Source organism: Rhinichthys klamathensis, unplaced genomic scaffold (genome assembly GCF_029890125.1).
Source record: "Rhinichthys klamathensis goyatoka isolate OS25496 unplaced genomic scaffold, OSU_Roscu_1.1 h1tg000142l_1, whole genome shotgun sequence".
In the NCBI taxonomy this organism is placed as follows: Eukaryota; Metazoa; Chordata; class Actinopteri; order Cypriniformes; family Leuciscidae; genus Rhinichthys; species Rhinichthys klamathensis.
The window spans coordinates 292,501-315,000 of NW_026606677.1; the positions used below are offsets into that span (position 1 = coordinate 292,501).

The window sequence follows — 22,500 nt, forward strand, 5'->3', positions numbered from 1 at the left end:
GTTGTTCTGTGTGGTTGCTTGGGTGTTGCTAGGTTGTTCTGTGTGGTTGCTGGGGTGTTGCTATGCAGTTGCTTGGGTGTCTTGATGTGCGGTTGCTAGGTTGTTCTGTGTGGTTGCTGGGGTGTTGCTATGCAGTTGCTTGGGTGTCTTGATGTGCGGTTGCTAGGGTGTTGCTAGGTTGTTCTGTGTGGTTGCTGGGGTGTTGCTAGATTGTTCTGTGTTGTTTCTATGCGTTTTCTTCCTGTCTGGTGTGAAATAGTCTCAGTGATCATCCGGTCTGTAGGTGTGACACTTGTTCCTCCTTCAATGTGCGTCTGTAGGATTCTCTCACCTGTTTTCTGGTCCAGCAGGTGAAATGCTGCGTCTGATTGAGTAAAGCAGCGTCACACACTCCTCAACAACACACATGATTTGAGCAATCATTCATTCCACTTGAACTGTCCTAAAAACACACACTGATTGTTAGTATGACAGCAGCGGAAGAGACAGAGTGAAAGTTCAGCCGCAGGTTTTCAAGGGTAAAGTTCACAGAGTGCAATGTGTAAAGCTACTTAAGAAGGAAAGGACAACGGGACTGAAGATAACCCGAGACACACACACTGATAGCTGATCTCCTCTTATCTTCTGTGCTTTGATGGGATCTGGCTGATTAACTGCGATCGGGTTCCTCCCAAGCCATACATCTATTTGTTCTTAAACTTTCTGAGCTTTCTGAGTATTAAATTATGTGTGCCGTCCCACGGCTAGAATCTGCTGAAAGTGTTTCTTGGCTCCATCTCTGTATTGACTTCTCTCTTGGCTGGACTTGCATCCTTTTCTTTTTCCTGGAATGGTCATCAGAGGGATGGACTTGGACAACAGTGATCCTCCTTCGGGATCTTCTTCAGCCCTTGTTAGTTGTGTGTGATGTATTGAAGCTGTCAGGCGTGTGATGTCTGGCGTTAGTGTGCGTCTGTAAATCTCGTCTGCACATGTACGTCTGCGGGATAAAGAGACGGAGCAAACGGTTTATTACAACCTCCATAAAACACGTCCTGTGGATGAATAATAGCAGTATGCATGAAAGCGCTTTGGCCAGAGTTTTCTTTTTACATTTTATACTAAATTTGAACGTTTGTGTGAGATTTCTGTCAACAGGGGCGATCAATCTGTTCACTAGTACTAGTGCTCCTATTTAACGATGTACTGAAACCTCTATAGCGCTATCAGTGCTAAAGTTGAGTGTATAATGAATGATTCCTCACATCGTGTGTTGCTGAGGAGAGTTTGCTGCTACTTTACTAAGTGATCAGATGCAACATTTTCACCTGTTCACACAGAACACCTTAGCAACACTATAGCCAAAGAGAACACCCTAGCAACAGCCTAGCCACACAGAACACCCCAGGAACACTCTAGCGACCACACAGAACACCTTAGCAACACCCTAGCAACTACACAGAACACCTTAGCAACACCCTATCAACTACACAGAACACCTTAGCAACACCATAGCCAAAGAGAACACCCTAGCAACAGCCTAGCCACACAGAACACCCCAGGAACACTCTAGCGACCACACAGAACACCTTGGCAATACCTTAGCAACCACACAAAACACCCTAGCAACACCCTAGCCACACAGAACTCCTCAGCAACACTCTAGCAACCACACAGAACACCTTAGCAACCACATAGAACACCCTAGCAACAACCTAGCCACACAGAACACCCCAGCAACACTCTAGCGGCCACACAGAACATGTTAGCAACCACACAAAACACCCTAGCAACACTCTTGCCACACAGAAAACCAGAGCAAAACTGTAGCGACCACACAGAACACCTTAGGAATACCTTAGGAACCACACAGAACACACTGGCAACACAGAACACCCCAGCAAAACTCTAGAGACCATACAGAACGCCTTAGCAACACCCTTCCAACTACAAAGAATACCTTAGCAACACCCTAGCCACACAGAACACCAAAGCAATATCCTTGCCACACAGCACACCCTAGCAACACTCTAGCAACCACACAGAACACCGTATTAACACCCTAGTAACACCCTAGCAACCACACACACAAAACACCCCAGTAACACAGAACATCCAAGAAACACTCTTGCAACTACATAGAACACACTAGCAACCACACAGAAAACCTTGGTAACACCCAAGCAAAAACACAAGACACCCTAGCAATCACACAGAACACCCCAGCAACACTCTAGAGATCACACAACACACCTTAGCAACACCCTAGAAACCACACAGAACACTCTAGCAACACAGAAATCCCCAGCAACACTCTAGCGACCACACAGAACAACTTAGCAACACCCTAGCAACCACACAGAACACTCTAGCAACACTCTAGCAACCACACAGAACACCTTAGCAACAACATAGAACACTCTAGCAACACAGAAAACCCCAGCAACACTCTAGCGACCACACAACACGCCTTAGCAATGCCCTAGCAACCACTCAACACACCTTAGCAACACCCTAGCAACCACACAGAACTCTGTAGCAATACAGAAAACCCCGGCAAGACTCTAGCGACCACACAGAACACCTTAGCAACACCCTAGCAATCACACAGAACACCCTTGCTTTATTTATCATATTATTTTAGTTTCACGTCCAGACCTACTTGAGTCTTATAAAGTCTGTAGCAGCGCAAATGATGCGGGTGGAGTCAGAGGTGATCTGTGATCCTGTCTGAAGAGGATTTAGCCTGTCCTAGAGGTCAGGGCTTGAGGTCTTACGGGGGACACTTTCCTCTGGACGCGAGTCTGAGGTCATCTTTCTCTGGGAAGCATTAAGCCCTCATCTATCCCGTTAGAGTGTCTGATTATACCACGTGAGAGGCGGGTTTAGACCCGGTCCGATACAGGAATAGAGCTGTAGGTGGAGTCCAGCGTGTGATTATGGGTAATCCCTTCTTAAATAACCCTGAGCAGTCAGCTAATGTCCTGTAGGACGTCTGAGAAAAGAGAACGAGGACAATACTGTTGGACACACACATACACACGCACACACACACACACACATCAGAGAGCATCAGCTTGAGGATGAATTTCGCAGCACAGTTTTTGGCAAACTTTGCGAACGACGGCTCGCAGCCACAAGAGACACGGAGAGGCTTTAATGACAGCGAGGAGTATGATCCCTTCTGGCAGAGGTGGGAAACCGTATGTAAATCTGAAACCCGTAGAGTGTGTCCGACACCTAATGCTTCCCAGTGTCCCATTGAATCTGAGAGATGTGAGGAATCGGATGTGGATAAATCTAGAAACCATGTAGCGACTCCCGTTCCTTTATCCAGTGATTCACATTCACCTCCCCGTAAAACTCCCGAACGTCGACCCGCTTCCGAAGCTCCCGGCTCTTCTCCTGTAGATCCAGCAGAAACACCCTCGTCCGCAGACTTCCCTCTATTCCCACATCTCGGAGAAAACCCCACTTTCCTATCGCTCTTCCAGGCATTAGTGTACATCTTCCTCAGACTCTTCCTCTCCTTCATCCTCCTCTTCCTACCACGGTAAACACCTGAATATGATCAAAAATGCTCTATAGACTACATGAGGCATACAAATCTGATACTCAACAAAAACACACATGCAAACTTTTCTGCTTCATTAAACTGCTCCAATTTAAACAATGAGATATTATTTCATATGTGAAATGTCAGCATTTTTTAGACTGTGCCTATTACTGCATGACAGTAGCCCCGTAAAGCCTGACATATTAAATAATATCTCATTGTTTGAATTGGAACAGTTTATTGAACCCCAAAAAAGTTTGCATGTGTGTTTTTGTTGAGTATCAGATTTGATAAATCAGACTTTTATGCCTCATATAGTGAAAATATGGAGAAAAAACTGCTCAGTTTTATTCATAGACTCAAACTGAGCAAAAATATGTTGCAGATGCTGATGTTTATATGGAAGCTTGAAAGATCTTTATAACAGTATATCAGACTACTTACATAAAATGCATATAAATATCAATATCTGCCAATAATATGCCTTAGTAAGATGATAGTTAAATGCTTAGTTTTATGATCTGTAGTTTTAAAACATTATACAATGCAATACAATGATGATTGACAGATGAACAAATAAACCGTCCTCAAAAGCCTGATGATCATATTTGATACTCATGATTTTTATAATAAATAATGTCTGGATAATCAAGTAAACCTGCATTAGTCCGGCTGAAATATTACTAACAATATCAAAGTTATTACGTTTACTTGATGAAAATCAGATTTGACAGCAGAAAGACACGTGAAGCTCGAGCTGAAGGAGGACGTTTGTACAGTTATACTAAAATACTTTTACTTGATAAAAGAGTGAAAACGATCAATCAGAGACAGAAGGACTGCAGGAGATTGAGGGGAAATATCATGTTGATCATTTAGAGGTGTTCTAGATGTGGGCTTTATAGGGTTAATCAGAGAGGTTTGGTCAGAGACTGTATTAGACACTGTGACGTAGGAATGAGGTGAAAGCTCAGCCGATATTAATAGCCTTCAGAAGCGGACACATGACCAGAGACACTGAAACTCTGACCACTAATGCCAGATTTACTCCGCAGAAGTGGAACAGAGGCGCTTCTGTTCGGTGTGGTCTTTATACAGACTGATCATACGTGCATTACACAGCAAGTCTAACCTTCATACTAGGGCTGAGGAGTGGCAGACCTTAATCTGGCTTCATGCAGTATTGTGTCTTTACACTGATCTGTGATCAGGCACAGAGAAGTGTTAATCAGGTGTGTGTGAAGGCATTTTACACCTCTGAATTAAGGCTCTTCTGTGCCGGCTCAAACTTATTAGCAACATTTATTTATGCAATTTTGATTGCATTCATGCACCTCTGAGCAGCATTCAACAGTTTGTGTAGATTCACCTTCAGATGCAGATTCTGCGGTGCTAATGTGTCTCCAGTGCTGTTGTCATCAAAGCATTCAGTTCATTTATTACGCTGGATTATACATATAATATCAAGAATATATAGTAATCCACTAGCGCTTGCACTGTGTTCTGCTTCACGCTGTTTTCTAAATGCTTACAAATCTTGTTACTTTGAGCGGAGAGTGACCTCGTCCACATCATCAGAAGCGGGACAATAGAATAAATAAAAAATAAGTGATTTTGGAAAATACAATTTGTCCATAATTAAAGTCAAAGGTCATCAGAACTGAGGACTATACCGTGCAAATTGTAAAAACCCAATTGTTCTTTGTTTGTTCACGGTGCATTAAATAATGTTACATACAACTTTTGATTTTAAAAATGTATTAGCAAATGTTTAGAAGAATTTTTAAAGTATTTTTTCATGTTAACCAATATAGTTAACTAATGTTAAGAAATGAAACCTTATTGTAAAGTGTTACTAATATATTTGATAATATGATAATAATGTCAAGAAACCAGAAATTAAAATAGCAAAAAACTAGAGGGAAGCATATCATATGTTTAATATATTATATTTAATTTAATTTGAAAAAACTGCATGATAAAGTGTGAATTTTTGTAATGTAATTTCTGGTTTCTTGGCATATATTATTATAATACTAATATTTTAAATAAACATTATATTTAATGTTTCATATATATATATATATCAAATATATTTACATTGTGTTGAGTTATTTGTCCTGGACATTAGGAGAAAAGTGCTGAGGAAGGTGACGTGTGGTTGATTAACCCCGTGTGTTCCTCCATCAGCGCAGAGCAGCGGCTCGGTTCCTCCAGGCCCGACAGCGGCCCGTGTGCTAAAGACGCTCGCCTCGCTAACGGCCGCGCGAGCCGCCGCTCAACCCTCATCTGCCCAGAGCGCCTGAAAGACTTCGGAGCCGAGGAATACCTCAACGGAGACGTGAAGGTGTTCGAGACCAGCGTCTCAGAGCCACCCGAGGTCCAGTTGATGTCGACACCGAAACCGCCCGCTAAGAAAAGCGTGGAGGGGAAATCGGCTCCTAAAGCAGTTCCGGAGCATCTGCGCTTCGAGGACGTCAGCGCCGCAGCATTCAGACTCCAGCAGTCCGGGATCCAGAAAACACCCTGCAGCGTACGGCAGTCTCCACACACACACACACACCCACAAACACCGCCAGAACACCATCAACAATCACACGGCTAAAAATCATCCTCTTCCTCAGTGTTCTTAAACCAAGATACATTTACTGGAGAAGCAAGAGGACTGCAGATATGAAGATATGAAGTCTTGTTTAGTGAGAAACAGTGAGTTTGTGCTTAAAACAAGAACAAATATCTCCCAATGATAGGTTTAGAAACCTAAAAATAATCTTGTTTTCCCTTTGAATGAAGTTTATTTTTCTGACTCCATTGGCAGATATTTGTTCTTGTTTTAAGCACAAACTCACTAAAGTTTGATAAATTTTTTCAGTAATTCTGCTTCTTCTCCAGTAAATGTGTCTTGATTTGAGAATGTTTAGATGTTTGTGCTGGAGAACGAGACAGAAACACTGAGGAAGAAGTGTAAGAAGACTCAAACATCTGCGTCTGATCAAACTGGAGAGCAGCAGATGCAGATTTCGAGTTTGCAGGAATGAACACGTACAGTCGTGACCCTGCTGTGTGTGTAGACACGATTCCTCTGCCTCAGACAGTTCGGTTTTATGGCCTCTTAAAAATGAGAGGCATTCGCTAGAATTACAAACAACACTCTAAAATAGGCAAGAGCTCGTCAAAGTCCGATCCAGGCCATAAACGTGTGTGTTCTTCCCTCAGTACTCCAGACTGTCCAAACAGTACGGGATGGAGATCTACCTGAAGAAAGAGCTTCTCCATTACACTGGGTCCGTGAAGGAGAGAGGAGTGCTGTGCCTGCTGTCCTCGCTCAAACAGGTCTCGAGATTACCTTTAACATCGGATATAATACCCAGACAGCAACAGTGTCGGCCCACATCCGGTGTGTGTTCAATCCACATGTTCCAGGTGTGGGCCGGGTCTGGGCCGACACTATGGGCCGTATTTTAAGGATGTAAGCGCATGGTCTAAAGTCCACTTATGGCAAGTCCGAATCCACTTTTGCTAGTTGACCGACGGGAAAAATGGTCGGCGCTCCCGGCGCTGGTCTAAAAGGGTCGTCGCTATTCTCTTAATGAGTAATGGGTGTGATTTGGGCATAACGTGCAATAAACCAATCAGAGTCTCATCTCTTATTCCCTTTAAAAGCCAGTTGCGCTCGCCTCATGGCGGATTCGCTATTTACACGGCGGAATTTGATAGCGGAAAAACTGAACGCTTCTCTAGCGAGGAAACGGATTTGCTCGTGCACGAGGTTAAAGCTGTGTGTGTGTGTGTGAGGTTAAAGTGCAAGCAGACCATCTGCGGGACAAGCAGGATTACACCATATCCTTATTTTAATTCTTTTATTAATAATATTTGGCATGTTTGTGTGCTGCTGCGTGTCTGCGTGTGCACGGCTCATAGAGCTCATATTACAAACACATTCTTTAAATAACAAAAAAAATACTGCGCCATTGACTTGTTTTTTTTTAGTGTGTGTGAATATTTCAGCGCCAACAATGCGCCTGAACACACACTTCGTTCTCAGACCAGCAGCCCATGGGCCACAAACACATGTGGCGCAGGACGTAAAAATGAAAACTGCGTCGGGCTGAAACTAGCGAAACACACTCGCGTCGCGGCTGCCGTATGATAGGGCACTATGTTGCTGTCTGGGTGTTTCATTTTTGTACTATCATCAGATGAAATGTCATATGTTGCGGTACGGTACCGTGTGCAGGACCAGCAGAGGAAGGGTGTGATCGTGGCCACGGACTGTAACTTCTCCATGGCAGTGGCGCATCACGCAGCGGAGCTGAGGATTCCCGTGCTCGTCATCATGCCGGCGTACAGTTCTCCTCCACGCCTGCGCATGTACCGAGACTACGGCGCCATGGTCATCTCGTACGGCAGCACGGCTCGAGACTCCAGCAACCACGCCAGACACCTGGCCAAGGAGAACGGATACCTGTGTCTAGAGGAGTGAGTCTGACGTAAAAACCCTTTCCAGACAGCAACATAGTGTCGGCCCAGATCCGGTACGCGTTGAATCCACATGTTCCAGATGTGAGCCGGATCTGGACCGACACTATGTTGCTGTCTGGGTTCATTTAGTGTTCCAGGTCAAAAAATGCTTGTAAATCTCTCATTTTGCTATATTATCAGCAAATATTGGATTCAATCTTTTTGTCAACTTAGCACAGGTTTTGTATTTCTTTTTGGATCTGATTGATCTGAGCTCATTCGCCTCAGTTTATTTGAGCTTGAGCTCAGATCATCGAGGCTTACGATCAATCAGATCCAAAAAGAAACACAAAACCTGTGGTTACAGAATGAAAACAAGAAGATTGAATCCAATATTTGGTAATAAGAAAGTATTACAAGAGATTATGACCCAGACAGCAACGTAGTGTCGGTCCAGACAGCAACACTATGTTGCTGTCTGGGTGTGATCTCACAATATAACACGTGACGCAAATTAAACTCTGCTGATTTCTGCTGTTATAGTGTGTCCAGACTTTTGACCGGTCATTTCACTCACCTTTATTGAAGAACGAACAAACAAAGTCATATTTTACAGTTCTTATCTATCCTGTCTGTGGCCTCGTCTGAGGTTTTTAGGATTAACCCTTCAGAGAGTAGATATGAACTACATGATAAATGATAGACACAGACACAAAGATCCTCTTGAGTGAGTCAAAGGTCTGGACACCCAGAGAGAAACATAGTTTTGGCCCAGATCCGGCCCACATACGATACGCGCTGAATCCACGTTCCAGATCTGGGCCGCACACTATGTTGCTGTCTGGGATAGTAAAGTGTCCATCAGGTATGACGTGTGTATCAGCACAGGTGTGACGTGTGTATCAGCACAGGTGTGACGTGTGTATCAGCACAGGTGTGACGTGTGTATCAGCACAGGTGTGACGTGTGTATCAGCACAGGTGTGGCGTGTGTATCAGCACAGGTGTGAGGTGTGTATCAGCACAGGTGTGGTGTGTGTATCAGCACAGGTGTGGTGTGTGTATCAGCACAGGTGTGACGTGTGTATCAGCACAGGTGTGGTGTGTGTATCAGCACAGGTGTGACGTGTGTATCAGCACAGGTGTGGCGTGTGTATCAGCACAGGTGTGATGTGTGTATCAGCACAGGTGTGACGTGTGTATCAGCACAGGTGTGGTGTGTGTATCAGCACAGGTGTGGTGTGTGTATCAGCACAGGTGTGGCGTGTGTATCACCACAGGTGTGACGTGTGTATCAGCACAGGTGTGGCGTGTGTATCAGCACAGGTGTGGCGTGTGTATCAGCACAGGTGTGGCGTGTGTATCACCACAGGTGTGACGTGTGTATCAGCACAGGTGTGACGTGTGTATCAGCACAGGTGTGGCGTGTGTATCAGCACAGGTGTGGCGTGTGTATCAGCACAGGTGTGACGTGTGTATCAGCACAGGTGTGACGTGTGTATCAGCACAGGTGTGACGTGTGTATCAGCACAGGTGTGACGTGTGTATCAGCACAGGTGTGGCGTGTGTATCAGCACAGGTGTGATGTGTGTATCAGCACAGGTGTGACGTGTGTATCAGCACAGGTGTGGCGTGTGTATCAGCACAGGTGTGACGTGTGTATCACCACAGGTGTGGTGTGTGTATCAGCACAGGTGTGGCGTGTGTATCAGCACAGGTGTGGTGTGTGTATCACCACAGGTGTGACGTGTGTATCAGCACAGGTGTGGCGTGTGTATCAGCACAGGTGTGGCGTGTGTATCACCACAGGTGTGACGTGTGTATCAGCACAGGTGTGGCGTGTGTATCAGCACAGGTGTGACGTGTGTATATGCACAGGTGTGGTGTGTGTATCAGCACAGGTGTGGCGTGTGTATCACCACAGGTGTGACGTGTGTATCAGCACAGGTGTGACGTGTGTATCAGCACAGGTGTGGCGTGTGTATCAGCACAGGTGTGACGTGTGTATCAGCACAGGTGTGACGTGTGTATCAGCACAGGTGTGACGTGTGTATCAGCACAGGTGTGGCGTGTGTATCAGCACAGGTGTGACGTGTGTATCAGCACAGGTGTGACGTGTGTATCACCACAGGTGTGGTGTGTGTATCACCACAGGTGTGACGTGTGTATCAGCACAGGTGTGGCGTGTGTATCAGCACAGGTGTGACGTGTGTATCAGCACAGGTGTGACGTGTGTATCAGCACAGGTGTGACGTGTGTATCAGCACAGGTGTGGTGTGTGTATCAGCACAGGTGTGAGGTGTGTATCAGCACAGGTGTGACGTGTGTATCAGCACAGGTGTGACGTGTGTATCAGCACAGGTGTGGCGTGTGTATCAGCACAGGTGTGATGTGTGTATCAGCACAGGTGTAACGTGTGTATCAGCACAGGTGTGACGTGTGTATCAGCACAGGTGTGACGGGTGTATCAGCACAGGTGTGGTGTGTGTATCAGCACAGGTGTGAGGTGTGTATCAGCACAGGTGTGACGTGTGTATCAGCACAGGTGTGACGTGTGTATCAGCACAGGTGTGGCGTGTGTATCAGCACAGGTGTGATGTGTGTATCAGCACAGGTGTGACGTGTGTATCAGCACAGGTGTGGTGTGTGTATCAGCACAGGTGTGACGGGTGTATCAGCACAGGTGTGGTGTGTGTATCAGCACAGGTGTGACGTGTGTATCAGCACAGGTGTGACGCGTGTATCAGCACAGGTGTGGTGTGTGTATCAGCACAGGTGTGACGTGTGTATCAGCACAGGTGTGATGTGTGTATCAGCACAGGTGTGGTGTGTGTATCAGCACAGGTGTGATGTGTGTATCAGCACAGGTGTGATGTGTGTATCAGCACAGGTGTGATGTGTGTATCCCCACAGGTGTGATGTGTCTATCACCACAGGTGTGATGTGTGTATCAGCACAGGTGTGGTGTGTGTATCAGCACAGGTGTGATGTGTGTATCAGCACAGGTGTGACGTGTGTATCAGCACAGGTGTGATGTGTGTATCAGCACAGGTTTGATGTGTGTATCAGCACAGGTGTGGTGTGTGTATCAGCACAGGTGTGACGTGTGTATATGCACAGGTGTGGTGTGTATCAGCACAGGTGTGGAGTGTGTATCAGCACAGGTGTGGTGTGTGTATCAGCACAGGTGTGACGTGTGTATATGCACAGGTGTGGCGTGTGTATCAGCACAGGTGTGGCGTGTGTATCAGCACAGGTGTGGTGTGTGTATCAGCACAGGTGTGGTGTGTGTATCAGCACAGGTGTGGTGTGTGTATCAGCACAGGTGTGACGTGTGTATCAGCACAGGTGTGGCGTGTGTATCAGCACAGGTGTGGCGTGTGTATCAGCACAGGTGTGATGTGTGTATCAGCACAGGTTTGATGTGTGTATCAGCACAGGTGTGGTGTGTGTATCAGCACAGGTGTGACATGTGTATATGCACAGGTGTGGTGTGTGTATCAGCACAGGTGTGACGTGTGTATATGCACAGGTGTGGCGTGTTTATCAGCACAGGTGTGGCGTGTGTATCAGCACAGGTGTGGCGTGTGTATCAGCACAGATATGACGTGTGTATCAGCACAGGTGTGGCGTGTGTATCAGCACAGGTGTGGCGTGTGTATCAGCACAGGTGTGGCGTGTGTATCAGCACAGGTGTGGCGTGTGTATCAGCACAGGTGTGGTGTGTGTATCAGCACAGATATGACGTGTGTATCAGCACAGGTGTGACGTGTGTATCAGCACAGGTGTGACATGTGTATATGCACAGGTGTGGCGTGTGTATCAGCACAGGTGTGGCGTGTGTATCAGCACAGATATGACGTGTGTATCAGCACAGGTGTGACATGTGTATATGCACAGGTGTGGTGTGTGTATCAGCACAGGTGTGGCGTGTGTATCAGCACAGGTGTGGTGTGTGTATCAGCACAGGTGTGGTGTGTGTATCAGCACAGGTGTGGCGTGTGTATCAGCACAGGTGTGGTGTGTGTATCAGCACAGGTGTGGTGTGTGTATCAGCACAGGTGTGGTGTGTGTATCAGCACAGGTGTGGCGTGTGTATCAGCACAGGTGTGGCGTGTGTATCAGCACAGGTGTGATCATCTCACCCACAGGGACGAGAGCGCGGTGTATCTGGCAGGTCTGGGCACCGTGGGTCTTGAGATCTACGAGCAGATGCCCGCGCTGGACGCCGTGATCGTGCCCACCGGTGGAAGCTGTGCCCTCCTGGCCGGAGCCGCACTCGCCATCAAACACCTGAACCCTCGCATCGCTGTCATCGTGAGTCTCATCTGACGAAAACACTGCCTTCAGCTCCAGTTTCACTGCACTGGGTTAAAGCTGAAATTAACTCACGCACACACTGCAAAAAATGCTTTTTTACTTAGTATTTTTGTCTTGTTTCCAGTCCAAATATCAAACATTTCTTAAATCAACTCACTTAATTTTGATTTATTCCCCCGGAAAACAGGACATGATATCTTATGTCATTTCACTCATCTAGTAAATGCTTCTTGATTTAAGAATTTTTAGATATTTGGACTGGAAACAACACAGAAATACTAAGTAAAAAAGCATGTTTTGTTTCAGCTCCAGTCTCTGATGAAAACACGGCCTCAGCTCCTGTTTCGCGATGCACTAGGTTAAAGGGTTAGTTCACCCAAAAATTTTAATTCTGTCATTAATAACTCTCCCTCATGTCGTTCCAAACCCGTAAGACCTTCGGAACACAAATTAAGATATTTTTGATGAAATCCGATGGCTCAGAGGCGGCTCCATTTATATGGAGCTATTAATGTGTCTTTATTACATGTGAGAAAATAAATGATCTGAGAGAAAGAAAAAAGTTTGAGAGAAAAAGTTATCACACTGATAGCAAAAAAGCATTTCATGAGAGAAAAAAGAATATTTGAGAGAAAAAGTTTTCATATCAATAGCAAAAAATTATATTTGAGACTAAAAAAAGTTTTGAGAGAAAGTATTTTCTCATAGAACATAAAAAATATAAATTTGAAATTTTTTAAATTATTTCTGAGAAAAAAAATCTCTCTCAAAATACTTTGAAAAAAAATCTTAAATATATATTTTTTTCTATCAGTGTGAAATAATTTTCTCTCTAAAAAAAGTGTTTCTCTCAAACCGCTTTTCTTTGCATGCAATTTTTTGCTCTCGTGTCAGGATTTTACTTTCGCTTTGAAAATTGTGTCATGGGCGGGACCACGTTCTTTTTTTCCTATTGGAACGTTCCTATTGGCCAGTCGGGTGAGCATCGTCTTGTCTTGGGAGTCGAACTGAATCATTACACCAAAGAATTTTTGGGTGAACGAACCCTTCAAAGCTGAAACTAACTCATGCATGAAGAGCATCATCATCCTGATCTGTGAACGCGTTTAATTTTTGGTCATTACGTTATGCTTTTGTAATTTTATTAGTTAAAAAAAAAAAAATTTGCTGTTTAAGTTTATTATTTTTTAGCGCTGGGCAACGATTAATTGCATCCTAAATAAAAGTTTGTGTTTACATAATATATGTGCGTGTAGTAGTGTGTATAATTATTTTGTATATATAAATACACACACATGCATGCATATATTTAAGAACAATTTGTCATTTATATATAAAAATTATATTTTATAATATAAATTATACATATATACATGCAAATATTTCTTAAATATATACATGCATGTGTGTGTATATATAGAAAATAATTATACACACTACACACACATATATTATGTAAACACAAACTTTTATTTTGGATGCGATTAATCGTTGCCCAGCACTATTATTTTTAATTATTTTAGTTTAGATTTTAAACTGCACGATTATGATCTTGAAAGTGAAGTTACGCTATTAAGTTACGCTTCTCCTCTATTGTTCCGTATATCCGAGTGAAACGCTTCAGGAACAAGAACACATGTGGGCGGGGCTTGACTGTGTCTGTGAGGAATTGATTGGATGGTTGTGGTTTGCTATTGGCTGATCTCGTGTGAGTGACAGGTTATAGCCCCGCCCACATCATCAGAGAAGAGAAGAGATGCTGCAAGAGGAACTGATTCTGATTCAACATTATTAACACAATAATGATTAGCACTGCAATATTCCATAAAAAACAAAGAGTTGTCAATTCCCAGACAGCAACACAGTGTCGGCCGCATCTGGGCCGTGTTGAATCCGCGTGTTCCAGATGTGGGCCGTATCTGGGCCGTGTTGAATCCTCATGTTCCAGATGTGGGCCGTATCTGGGCCGTGTTGAATCCTCATGTTCCAGATGTGGGCCGGATCTGGGCCGTGTTGAATCCGCGTGTTCCAGATGTGGGCCGGATCTGGGCCGTGTTGAATCCTCTTGTTCCAGATGTGGGCCGGATCTGGGCCGTGTTGAATCCTCATGTTCCAGATGTGGGCCGGATCTGGGCCGTGTTGAATCCGCGTGTTCCAGATGTGGGCCGGATCTGGGCCGTGTTGAATCCTCATGTTCCAGATGTGGGCCGGATCTGGGCCGTGTTGAATCCGCGTGTTCCAGATGTGGGCCGGATCTGGGCCGTGTTGAATCCGCGTGTTCCAGATGTGGGCCGGATCTGGGCCGTGTTGAATCCTCTTGTTCCAGATGTGGGCCGGATCTGGGCCGTGTTGAATCCTCGTGTTCCAGATGTGGGCCGGATCTGGGCCGTGTTGAATCCGCGTGTTCCAGATGTGGGCCGGATCTGGGCCGTGTTGAATCCGCATGTTCCAGATGTGGGCCGGATCTGGGCCGTGTTGAATCCGCGTGTTCCAGATGTGGGCCGGATCTGGGCCGTGTTGAATCCGCGTGTTCCAGATGTGGGCCGGATCTGGGCCGTGTTGAATCCTCTTGTTCCAGATGTGGGCCGGATCTGGGCCGTGTTGAATCCGCATGTTCCAGATGTGGGCCGTATCTGGGCCGTGTTGAATCTGCGTGTTCCAGATGTGGGCCGGATCTGGGCCGTGTTAAATCCGGGTGTTCCAGATGTGGGCCGGATCTGGGCCGTGTTGAATCCGCATGTTCCAGATGTGGGCCGTATCTGGGCCGTGTTGAATCCTCATGTTCCAGATGTGGGCCGGATCTGGGCCGTGTTGAATCCGCATGTTCCAGATGTGGGCCGGATCTGGGCCGTGTTGAATCCGCGTGTTCCAGATGTGGACCGGATCTGGGCCGTGTTGAATCCGCGTGTTCCAGATGTGGGCCGGATCTGGGCTGTGTTGAATCTGCGTGTTCCAGATGTGGGCCGGATCTGGGCCGTGTTGAATCCGCATGTTCCAGATGTGGGCCGGATCTGGGCCGTGTTGAATCCGCATGTTCCAGACGTGGGCCGGATCTGGGCTGTGTTGAATCCGCGTGTTCCAGATGTGGGCCGGATCTGGGCCGTGTTGAATCCGCGTGTTCCAGATGTGGGCCGGATCTGGGCCGTGTTGAATCTGCGTGTTCCAGATGTGGGCCGGATCTGGGCCGTGTTGAATCCGCGTGTTCCAGATGTGGGCCGGATCTGGGCCGTGTTGAATCCGCGTGTTCCAGATGTGGGCCGGATCTGGGCCGTGTTGAATCCGCGTGTTCCAGATGTGGGCCGTATCTGGGCCGTGTTGAATCCGCGTGTTCCAGATGTGGGCCGGATCTGGGCCGTGTCGAATCCGCGTGTTCCAGATGTGGGCCGGATCTGGGCCGTGTTGAATCCGCGTGTTCCAGATGTGGGCCGTATCTGGGCCGTGTTGAATCCGCGTGTTCCAGATGTGGGCCGTATCTGGGCCGTGTTGAATCCGCGTGTTCCAGATGTGGGCCGTATCTGGGCCGTGTTGAATCCGCATGTTCCAGATGTGGGCCGTATCTGGGCCGTGTTGAATCCGCGTGTTCCAGATGTGGGCCGTATCTGGGCCGTGTTGAATCCGCGTGTTCCAGATGTGGGCCGTATCTGGGCCGTGTTGAATCCGCATGTTCCAGATGTGGGCCGGATCTGGGCCGTGTTGAATCCTCATGTTCCAGATGTGGGCCGGATCTGGGCCGTGTTGAATCCGCGTGTTTCAGATGTGGGCCGGATCTGGGCCGTCTTGAATCCTCATGTTCCAGATGTGGGCCGGATCTGGGCCGTGTTGAATCCGCGTGTTCCAGATGTGGGCCGTATCTGGGCCGTGTTGAATCCGCGTGTTCCAGATGTGGGCCGTATCTGGGCCGTGTTGAATCCGCGTGTTCCAGATGTGGGCCGTATCTGGGCCGTGTTGAATCCGCATGTTCCAGATGTGGGCCGTATCTGGGCCGTGTTGAATCCGCGTGTTCCAGATGTGGGCCGTATCTGGGCCGTGTTGAATCCGCGTGTTCCAGATGTGGGCCGTATCTGGGCCGTGTTGAATCCGCATGTTCCAGATGTGGGCCGGATCTGGGCCGTGTTGAATCCTCATGTTCCAGATGTGGGCCGGATCTGGGCCGTGTTGAATCCGCGTGTTTCAGATGTGGGCCGGATCTGGGCCGTGTTGAATCCGCGTGTTCCAGATGTGGGCCGTATCTGGGCCGTGTTGAATCCGCGTGTTCCAGATGTGGGCCGGATCTGGGCCGTGTTGAATCCGCGTGTTCCAGATGTGGGCCGACACTATCTTGCTGTCTAGGTTTTGAATATAATGGTGAGTTTCTCGTGGATCTTGTGTTTGTAACAGGGTGTTGAACCCGAGGAGTTTCCACTTCTTCTGCAGTCGCTCAAAACTGATTCCCCCATCAAAGATCTCTACTGCAACCCCAACAAGAAGCTCTACAGAGGTAAAGTCTCTCTCACACACACGCTTCTGCTTTCGTCTGAGTCTGTTCTGATCGCTCGCTGCTCACACAGATTTGGTGGATCACTCTCTGGGAACACACACCTTCCAGCTGGCCAAGAAACTGGTGGATAAAGTCATTTCTGTCAGGTGTGTTGAAGCTCGTTAGCTGAACATGCGTACGCCACTTCCCACACACATGTTCTGATTTATAAAAACTTGTTTCTGTTTGAATTAAGATTATTTTTACCCCATTGGCAGATAATCTTGCTTTTTTTAAGCAACAACATTTTGATTAATTCCCCTGGAAAATAAGACATAAAATCTAGTAAATGCATCTTGATTTAAGAATTTTTAGATATTTGGATAGTAAGAAAAGCATTTTTGCAGTGCATTAAAAATATAAAGCAGTTAACCCAACGCACGCTTCTCTGCGCAGGGAGTCGGACGCGCTGGTGGCCATGCTGAGGTTCCAGGAGTTCGAGCGCGCCACCGTCGACACCGAAGGAGCCTTGGGTCTGGCCGCCATCTTAGCGGGACACCTGCCAGAACTCAAGGGCAAAAGGTGTAAAAGCCCCTCACTCACTTCATTAGCATCATTAGCTTCATTAGCATCATTAGCATCATTAGCTTCATTAGCATCATTAGCTTCATTAGCATCATTAGCTTCATTAGCATCATTAGCTTCATTAGCATCCTAACCGGGTCACTCGTGGTGAAAAGCAGAAGCCAGGTAGCGGAGCGCTTCATCAGCTGGTGGACTGAACTTAAGAGATCTATTGAACAGAATCTCCTTCAGAAAACAAACACGAGCTGCACTTGATCGACACGTTATATTAATGCAATTATCATCCGTCTATGCTTATATTACTAGAATACACTGTTTATGTGAATTACTATTGATAAATTAAATGGTAGCTCTTTAACAACAAGGTCTAATTTTTTAACTAATTTAATGCATTTACTGGAGAGGCAAGATCGTCTTGTTTACTGAAATATCAGCCAATGGAGTCAGAAAAAGAATCCTGATTTGCCTTTGAGTTAAGAGTATTTTTCTGACTCCATTGGCTGATATTTCACTTAATTTTGATGCAGTGTTCATAAAACAAGACTTAATATCTTCAGTCATTTTGCTTCTTCTCCAGTAAATGACTCTGAGAGATTAACATGCAAAACCCCTGATAAAGCTTCAAGGGGAAGTAGTTTAACTGTGGAGTTCTGTGTGTGTGTGTGTGTGTGTAGGGTGGCGGTGGTGGTGAGCAGTGCAAACATGGAGCTGGACCTGGTTCTGCAGTGTGTGGAGCGAGCGCTGGTTCTGGACGACAGAGTCTTTCGCTTCGCGGTTCAGCTGACGGACTGGCCAGGAGACATGACCAAACTACTGGACCTGCTGACCCGAGAGGACGTGCGGTGAGCACACACACACACACACACACACACACACACACACACACACACACACACACACACACACACACACACACACACACAGACACACACATGACCAAACTACTGGACCTGCTGACCCGAGAGGACGTGCGGTGAGCACACACACACACACACACACACACACATGACCAAACTACTGGACCTGCTGACCCGAGAGGACGTGCGGTGAGCACACACACACACACACACACACACACACACATGACCAAACTACTGGACCTGCTGTCCCGAGAGGACGTGCGGTGATCACACACACACACACACACACACACACATGACCAAACTACTGGACCTGCTGACCCGAGAGGACGTGCGTTGAGCACACACACACACACACACACACACACACACGACCAAACTACTGGACCTGCTGTCCCGAGAGGACGTGCGGTGATCACACACACACACACACACACACACACACACACATGACCAAACTACTGGACCTGCTGACTCGAGAGGACGTGCGGTGAGCACACACACACACACACACACACACACACACATGACCAAACTACTGGACCTGCTGACCCGAGAGGACGTGCGGTGAGCACACACACACACACACACACACACACACACACACACACGACCAAACTACTGGACCTGCTGACCCGAGAGGACGTGCGGTGAGCACACACACACACACACACACACACACACACACACACACACACACACATGACCAAACTACTGGACCTGCTGACCCGAGAGGACGTGCGGTGAGCACACACACACACACACACGACCAAACTACTGGACCTGCTGACCCGAGAGGACGTGCGGTGAGCACACACACACACACACACACACACACACACACACACACACATGACCAAACTACTGGACCTGCTGACCCGAGAGGACGTGCGGTGAGCACACACACACACACACACACACACACACACACACACACACGACCAAACTACTGGACCTGCTGACCCGAGAGGACGTGCGGTGAGCACACACACAAACACACACACACACACACACACACGACCAAACTACTGGACCTGCTGACCCGAGAGGACGTGCGGTGAGCACACACACACACACACACACACACACACATGACCAAACTACTGGACCTGCTGACCCGAGAGGACGTGCGGTGAGCACACACACACACACACACACACACGACCAAACTACTGGACCTGCTGACCCGAGAGGACGTGCGGTGAGCACACACACACACACACACACACACACACACACACGACCAAACTACTGGACCTGCTGACCCGAGAGGACGTGCGGTGAGCACACACACACACACACACACACACACACACACACATGACCAAACTACTGGACCTGCTGACCCGAGAGGACGTGCGGTGAGCACACACACACACACACACGACCAAACTACTGGACCTGCTGACCCGAGAGGACGTGCGGTGAGCACACACACACACACACACACACACACACACACACATGACCAAACTACTGGACCTGCTGACCCGAGAGGACGTGCGGTGAGCACACACACACACACACACACACACACACACACACACACACACACGACCAAACTACTGGACCTGCTGACCCGAGAGGACGTGCGGTGAGCACACACACAAACACACACACACACACACACACACGACCAAACTACTGGACCTGCTGACCCGAGAGGACGTGCGGTGAGCACACACACACACACACCCACACACACACATGACCAAACTACTGGACCTGCTGACCCGAGAGGACGTGCGGTGAGCACACACACACACACACACACACACGACCAAACTACTGGACCTGCTGACCCGAGAGGACGTGCGGTGAGCACACACACACACACACACACACACACATGACCAAACTACTGGACTTGCTGACCCGAGAGGACGTGCGGTGAGCACACACACACACACACACACACACACACACACGACCAAACTACTGGACCTGCTGACCCGAGAGGACGTGCGGTGAGCACACACACACACACACACACACACACATGACCAAACTACTGGACCTGCTGACCCGAGAGGACGTGCGGTGAGCACACACACACACACACACACACACATGACCAAACTACTGGACCTGCTGACCCGAGAGGACGTGCGGTGAGCACACACACACACACACACACACACACACACATGACCAAACTACTGGACCTGCTGACCCGAGAGGACGTGCGGTGAGCACACACACACACACACACACACACACACACACACACACACACACACACACACACACACACACACACACACACACACACACACACATGACCAAACTACTGGACCTGCTGACCCGAGAGGACGTGCGGTGAGCACACACACACACACACACACACACACACACGACCAAACTACTGGACCTGCTGACCCGAGAGGACGTGCGGTGAGCACACACACACACACACACACACACACACACATGACCAAACTACTGGACCTGCTGACCCGAGAGGACGTGCGGTGAACACACACACACACACACACACACACACACATGACCAAACTACTGGACCTGCTGACCCGAGAGGACGTGCGGTGAGCACACACACACACACACACACACACACACACATGACCAAACTACTGGACCTGCTGACCCGAGAGGACGTGCGGTGAGCACACACACACACACACATGACCAAACTACTGGACCTGCTGACCCGAGAGGACGTGCGGTGAGCACACACACACACACACACACACACACACACATGACCAAACTACTGGACCTGCTGACCCGAGAGGACGTGCGGTGAGCACACACACACACACACACACACACACACACACACATGACCAAACTACTGGACCTGCTGACCCGAGAGGACGTGCGTTGAGCACACACACACACACACACACACACACACACACACATGACCAAACTACTGGACCTGCTGACCCGAGAGGACGTGCGTTGAGCACACACACACACACACACACACACACACACACACACACACACACACATGACCAAACTACTGGACCTGCTGACCCGAGAGGACGTGCGGTGAGCACACACACACACACACACACACATGACCAAACTACTGGACCTGCTGACCCGAGAGGACGTGCGGTGAGCACACACACACACACACACACACACACACACACATGACCAAACTACTGGACCTGCTGACCCGAGAGGACGTGCGGTGAGCACACACACACACACACACACACACACACACACACACACACACACATGACCAAACTACTGGACCTGCTGACCCGAGAGGACGTGCGGTGAGCACACACACACACACACACACACACACACACACACACACACACACACACACACACACACACATGGCCAAACTACTGGACCTGCTGACCCGAGAGGACGTGCGGTGAGCACACACACACACACACACACACACACACACACATGACCAAACTACTGGACCTGCTGACCCGAGAGGACGTGCGGTGAGCACACACACACACACACACACACACACACACACACACACACACACACACACATGACCAAACTACTGGACCTGCTGACCCGAGAGGACGTGCGGTGAGCACACACACACACACACACACACACACACACACACACACACACACACACACACACACACACACATGACCAAACTACTGGACCTGCTGACCCGAGAGGACGTGCGGTGAGCACACACACACACACACACACACACACACACGACCAAACTACTGGACCTGCTGACCCGAGAGGACGTGCGGTGAGCACACACACACACACACACACACACACACACTCACACATCTCTCTCTCTCTCAGGTTGCTGGATGTTTGCCACAGACGCTACAGTGATAAAGCTGAGCTCTTCAAAGCACAGGTCAGAGGTCATTCATTTACACTCTCTGACACTCGTACGACGGCGGAACACTTTACATGTCTTTCACATCTAGAGTCTGAGAGTCCCAAACGCCCGCGCCAGCCGAGCCCCGAGAGCCACAGTTTACATGTTCATGTTCCTCTGATCACTGTTAATGCTCACATGACATGAGGAAAAACATGACATACCTGAACAAACATTTTATTGAGTTAATTTAACAAAAATAAAACATTTTAAATAAAAAAACACTAAAAATATTTTGAAAAATAACAAATAATTCATTTGAATTTGAATTTTTTTAAAAATCTGACCCCATTGGCAGACAATTGTTCTTGTTTTAAGCATAAACTCACTTCATTATTCATAAAAAAACATAATGTTTTGCAGTGTTTTATTTTAAATTATTAATTTCACTTATATTTTTTAATTTTACATTTTTCTTT

General features: G+C 47.6%; 1 protein-coding gene and 1 long non-coding RNA gene across 3 annotated transcripts in view; one reads left to right on the top strand and one right to left on the bottom strand.

The window, feature by feature from the left end:
- Positions 1 to 887: 887 nt before the first annotated feature.
- Positions 888 to 1,632, bottom strand: LOC130090388 (uncharacterized). Its single transcript, XR_008807697.1, has 3 exons — positions 1,415 to 1,632; positions 1,245 to 1,324; positions 888 to 979 (listed from the first exon to the last, which is right to left on the bottom strand). It is a non-coding gene; the product is annotated as an uncharacterized LOC130090388 (long non-coding RNA).
- Positions 1,633 to 2,992: 1,360 nt separating this feature from the next.
- The window catches only part of LOC130090379 (L-threonine ammonia-lyase), a 19,857-nt gene continuing 349 nt past the window's right edge, over positions 2,993 to 22,500 (top strand). The window contains exons 1-10 of one of the 2 annotated variants that reach the window (XM_056257732.1): positions 2,993 to 3,182; positions 5,733 to 6,068; positions 6,752 to 6,868; positions 7,773 to 8,014; positions 12,147 to 12,312; positions 16,693 to 16,792; positions 16,863 to 16,938; positions 17,228 to 17,353; positions 18,031 to 18,198; positions 22,000 to 22,057. In XM_056257732.1, the coding sequence (XP_056113707.1) occupies positions 3,063 to 3,182; positions 5,733 to 6,068; positions 6,752 to 6,868; positions 7,773 to 8,014; positions 12,147 to 12,312; positions 16,693 to 16,792; positions 16,863 to 16,938; positions 17,228 to 17,353; positions 18,031 to 18,198; positions 22,000 to 22,057 (1,509 nt within the window). In that variant the 5' untranslated portion in view covers positions 2,993 to 3,062. Of the gene's footprint in view, positions 3,183 to 5,725; positions 6,069 to 6,751; positions 6,869 to 7,772; positions 8,015 to 12,146; positions 12,313 to 16,692; positions 16,793 to 16,862; positions 16,939 to 17,227; positions 17,354 to 18,030; positions 18,199 to 21,999; positions 22,058 to 22,500 lie in introns of both variants that reach the window. The other variant, XM_056257733.1, reaches the window with a different exon arrangement.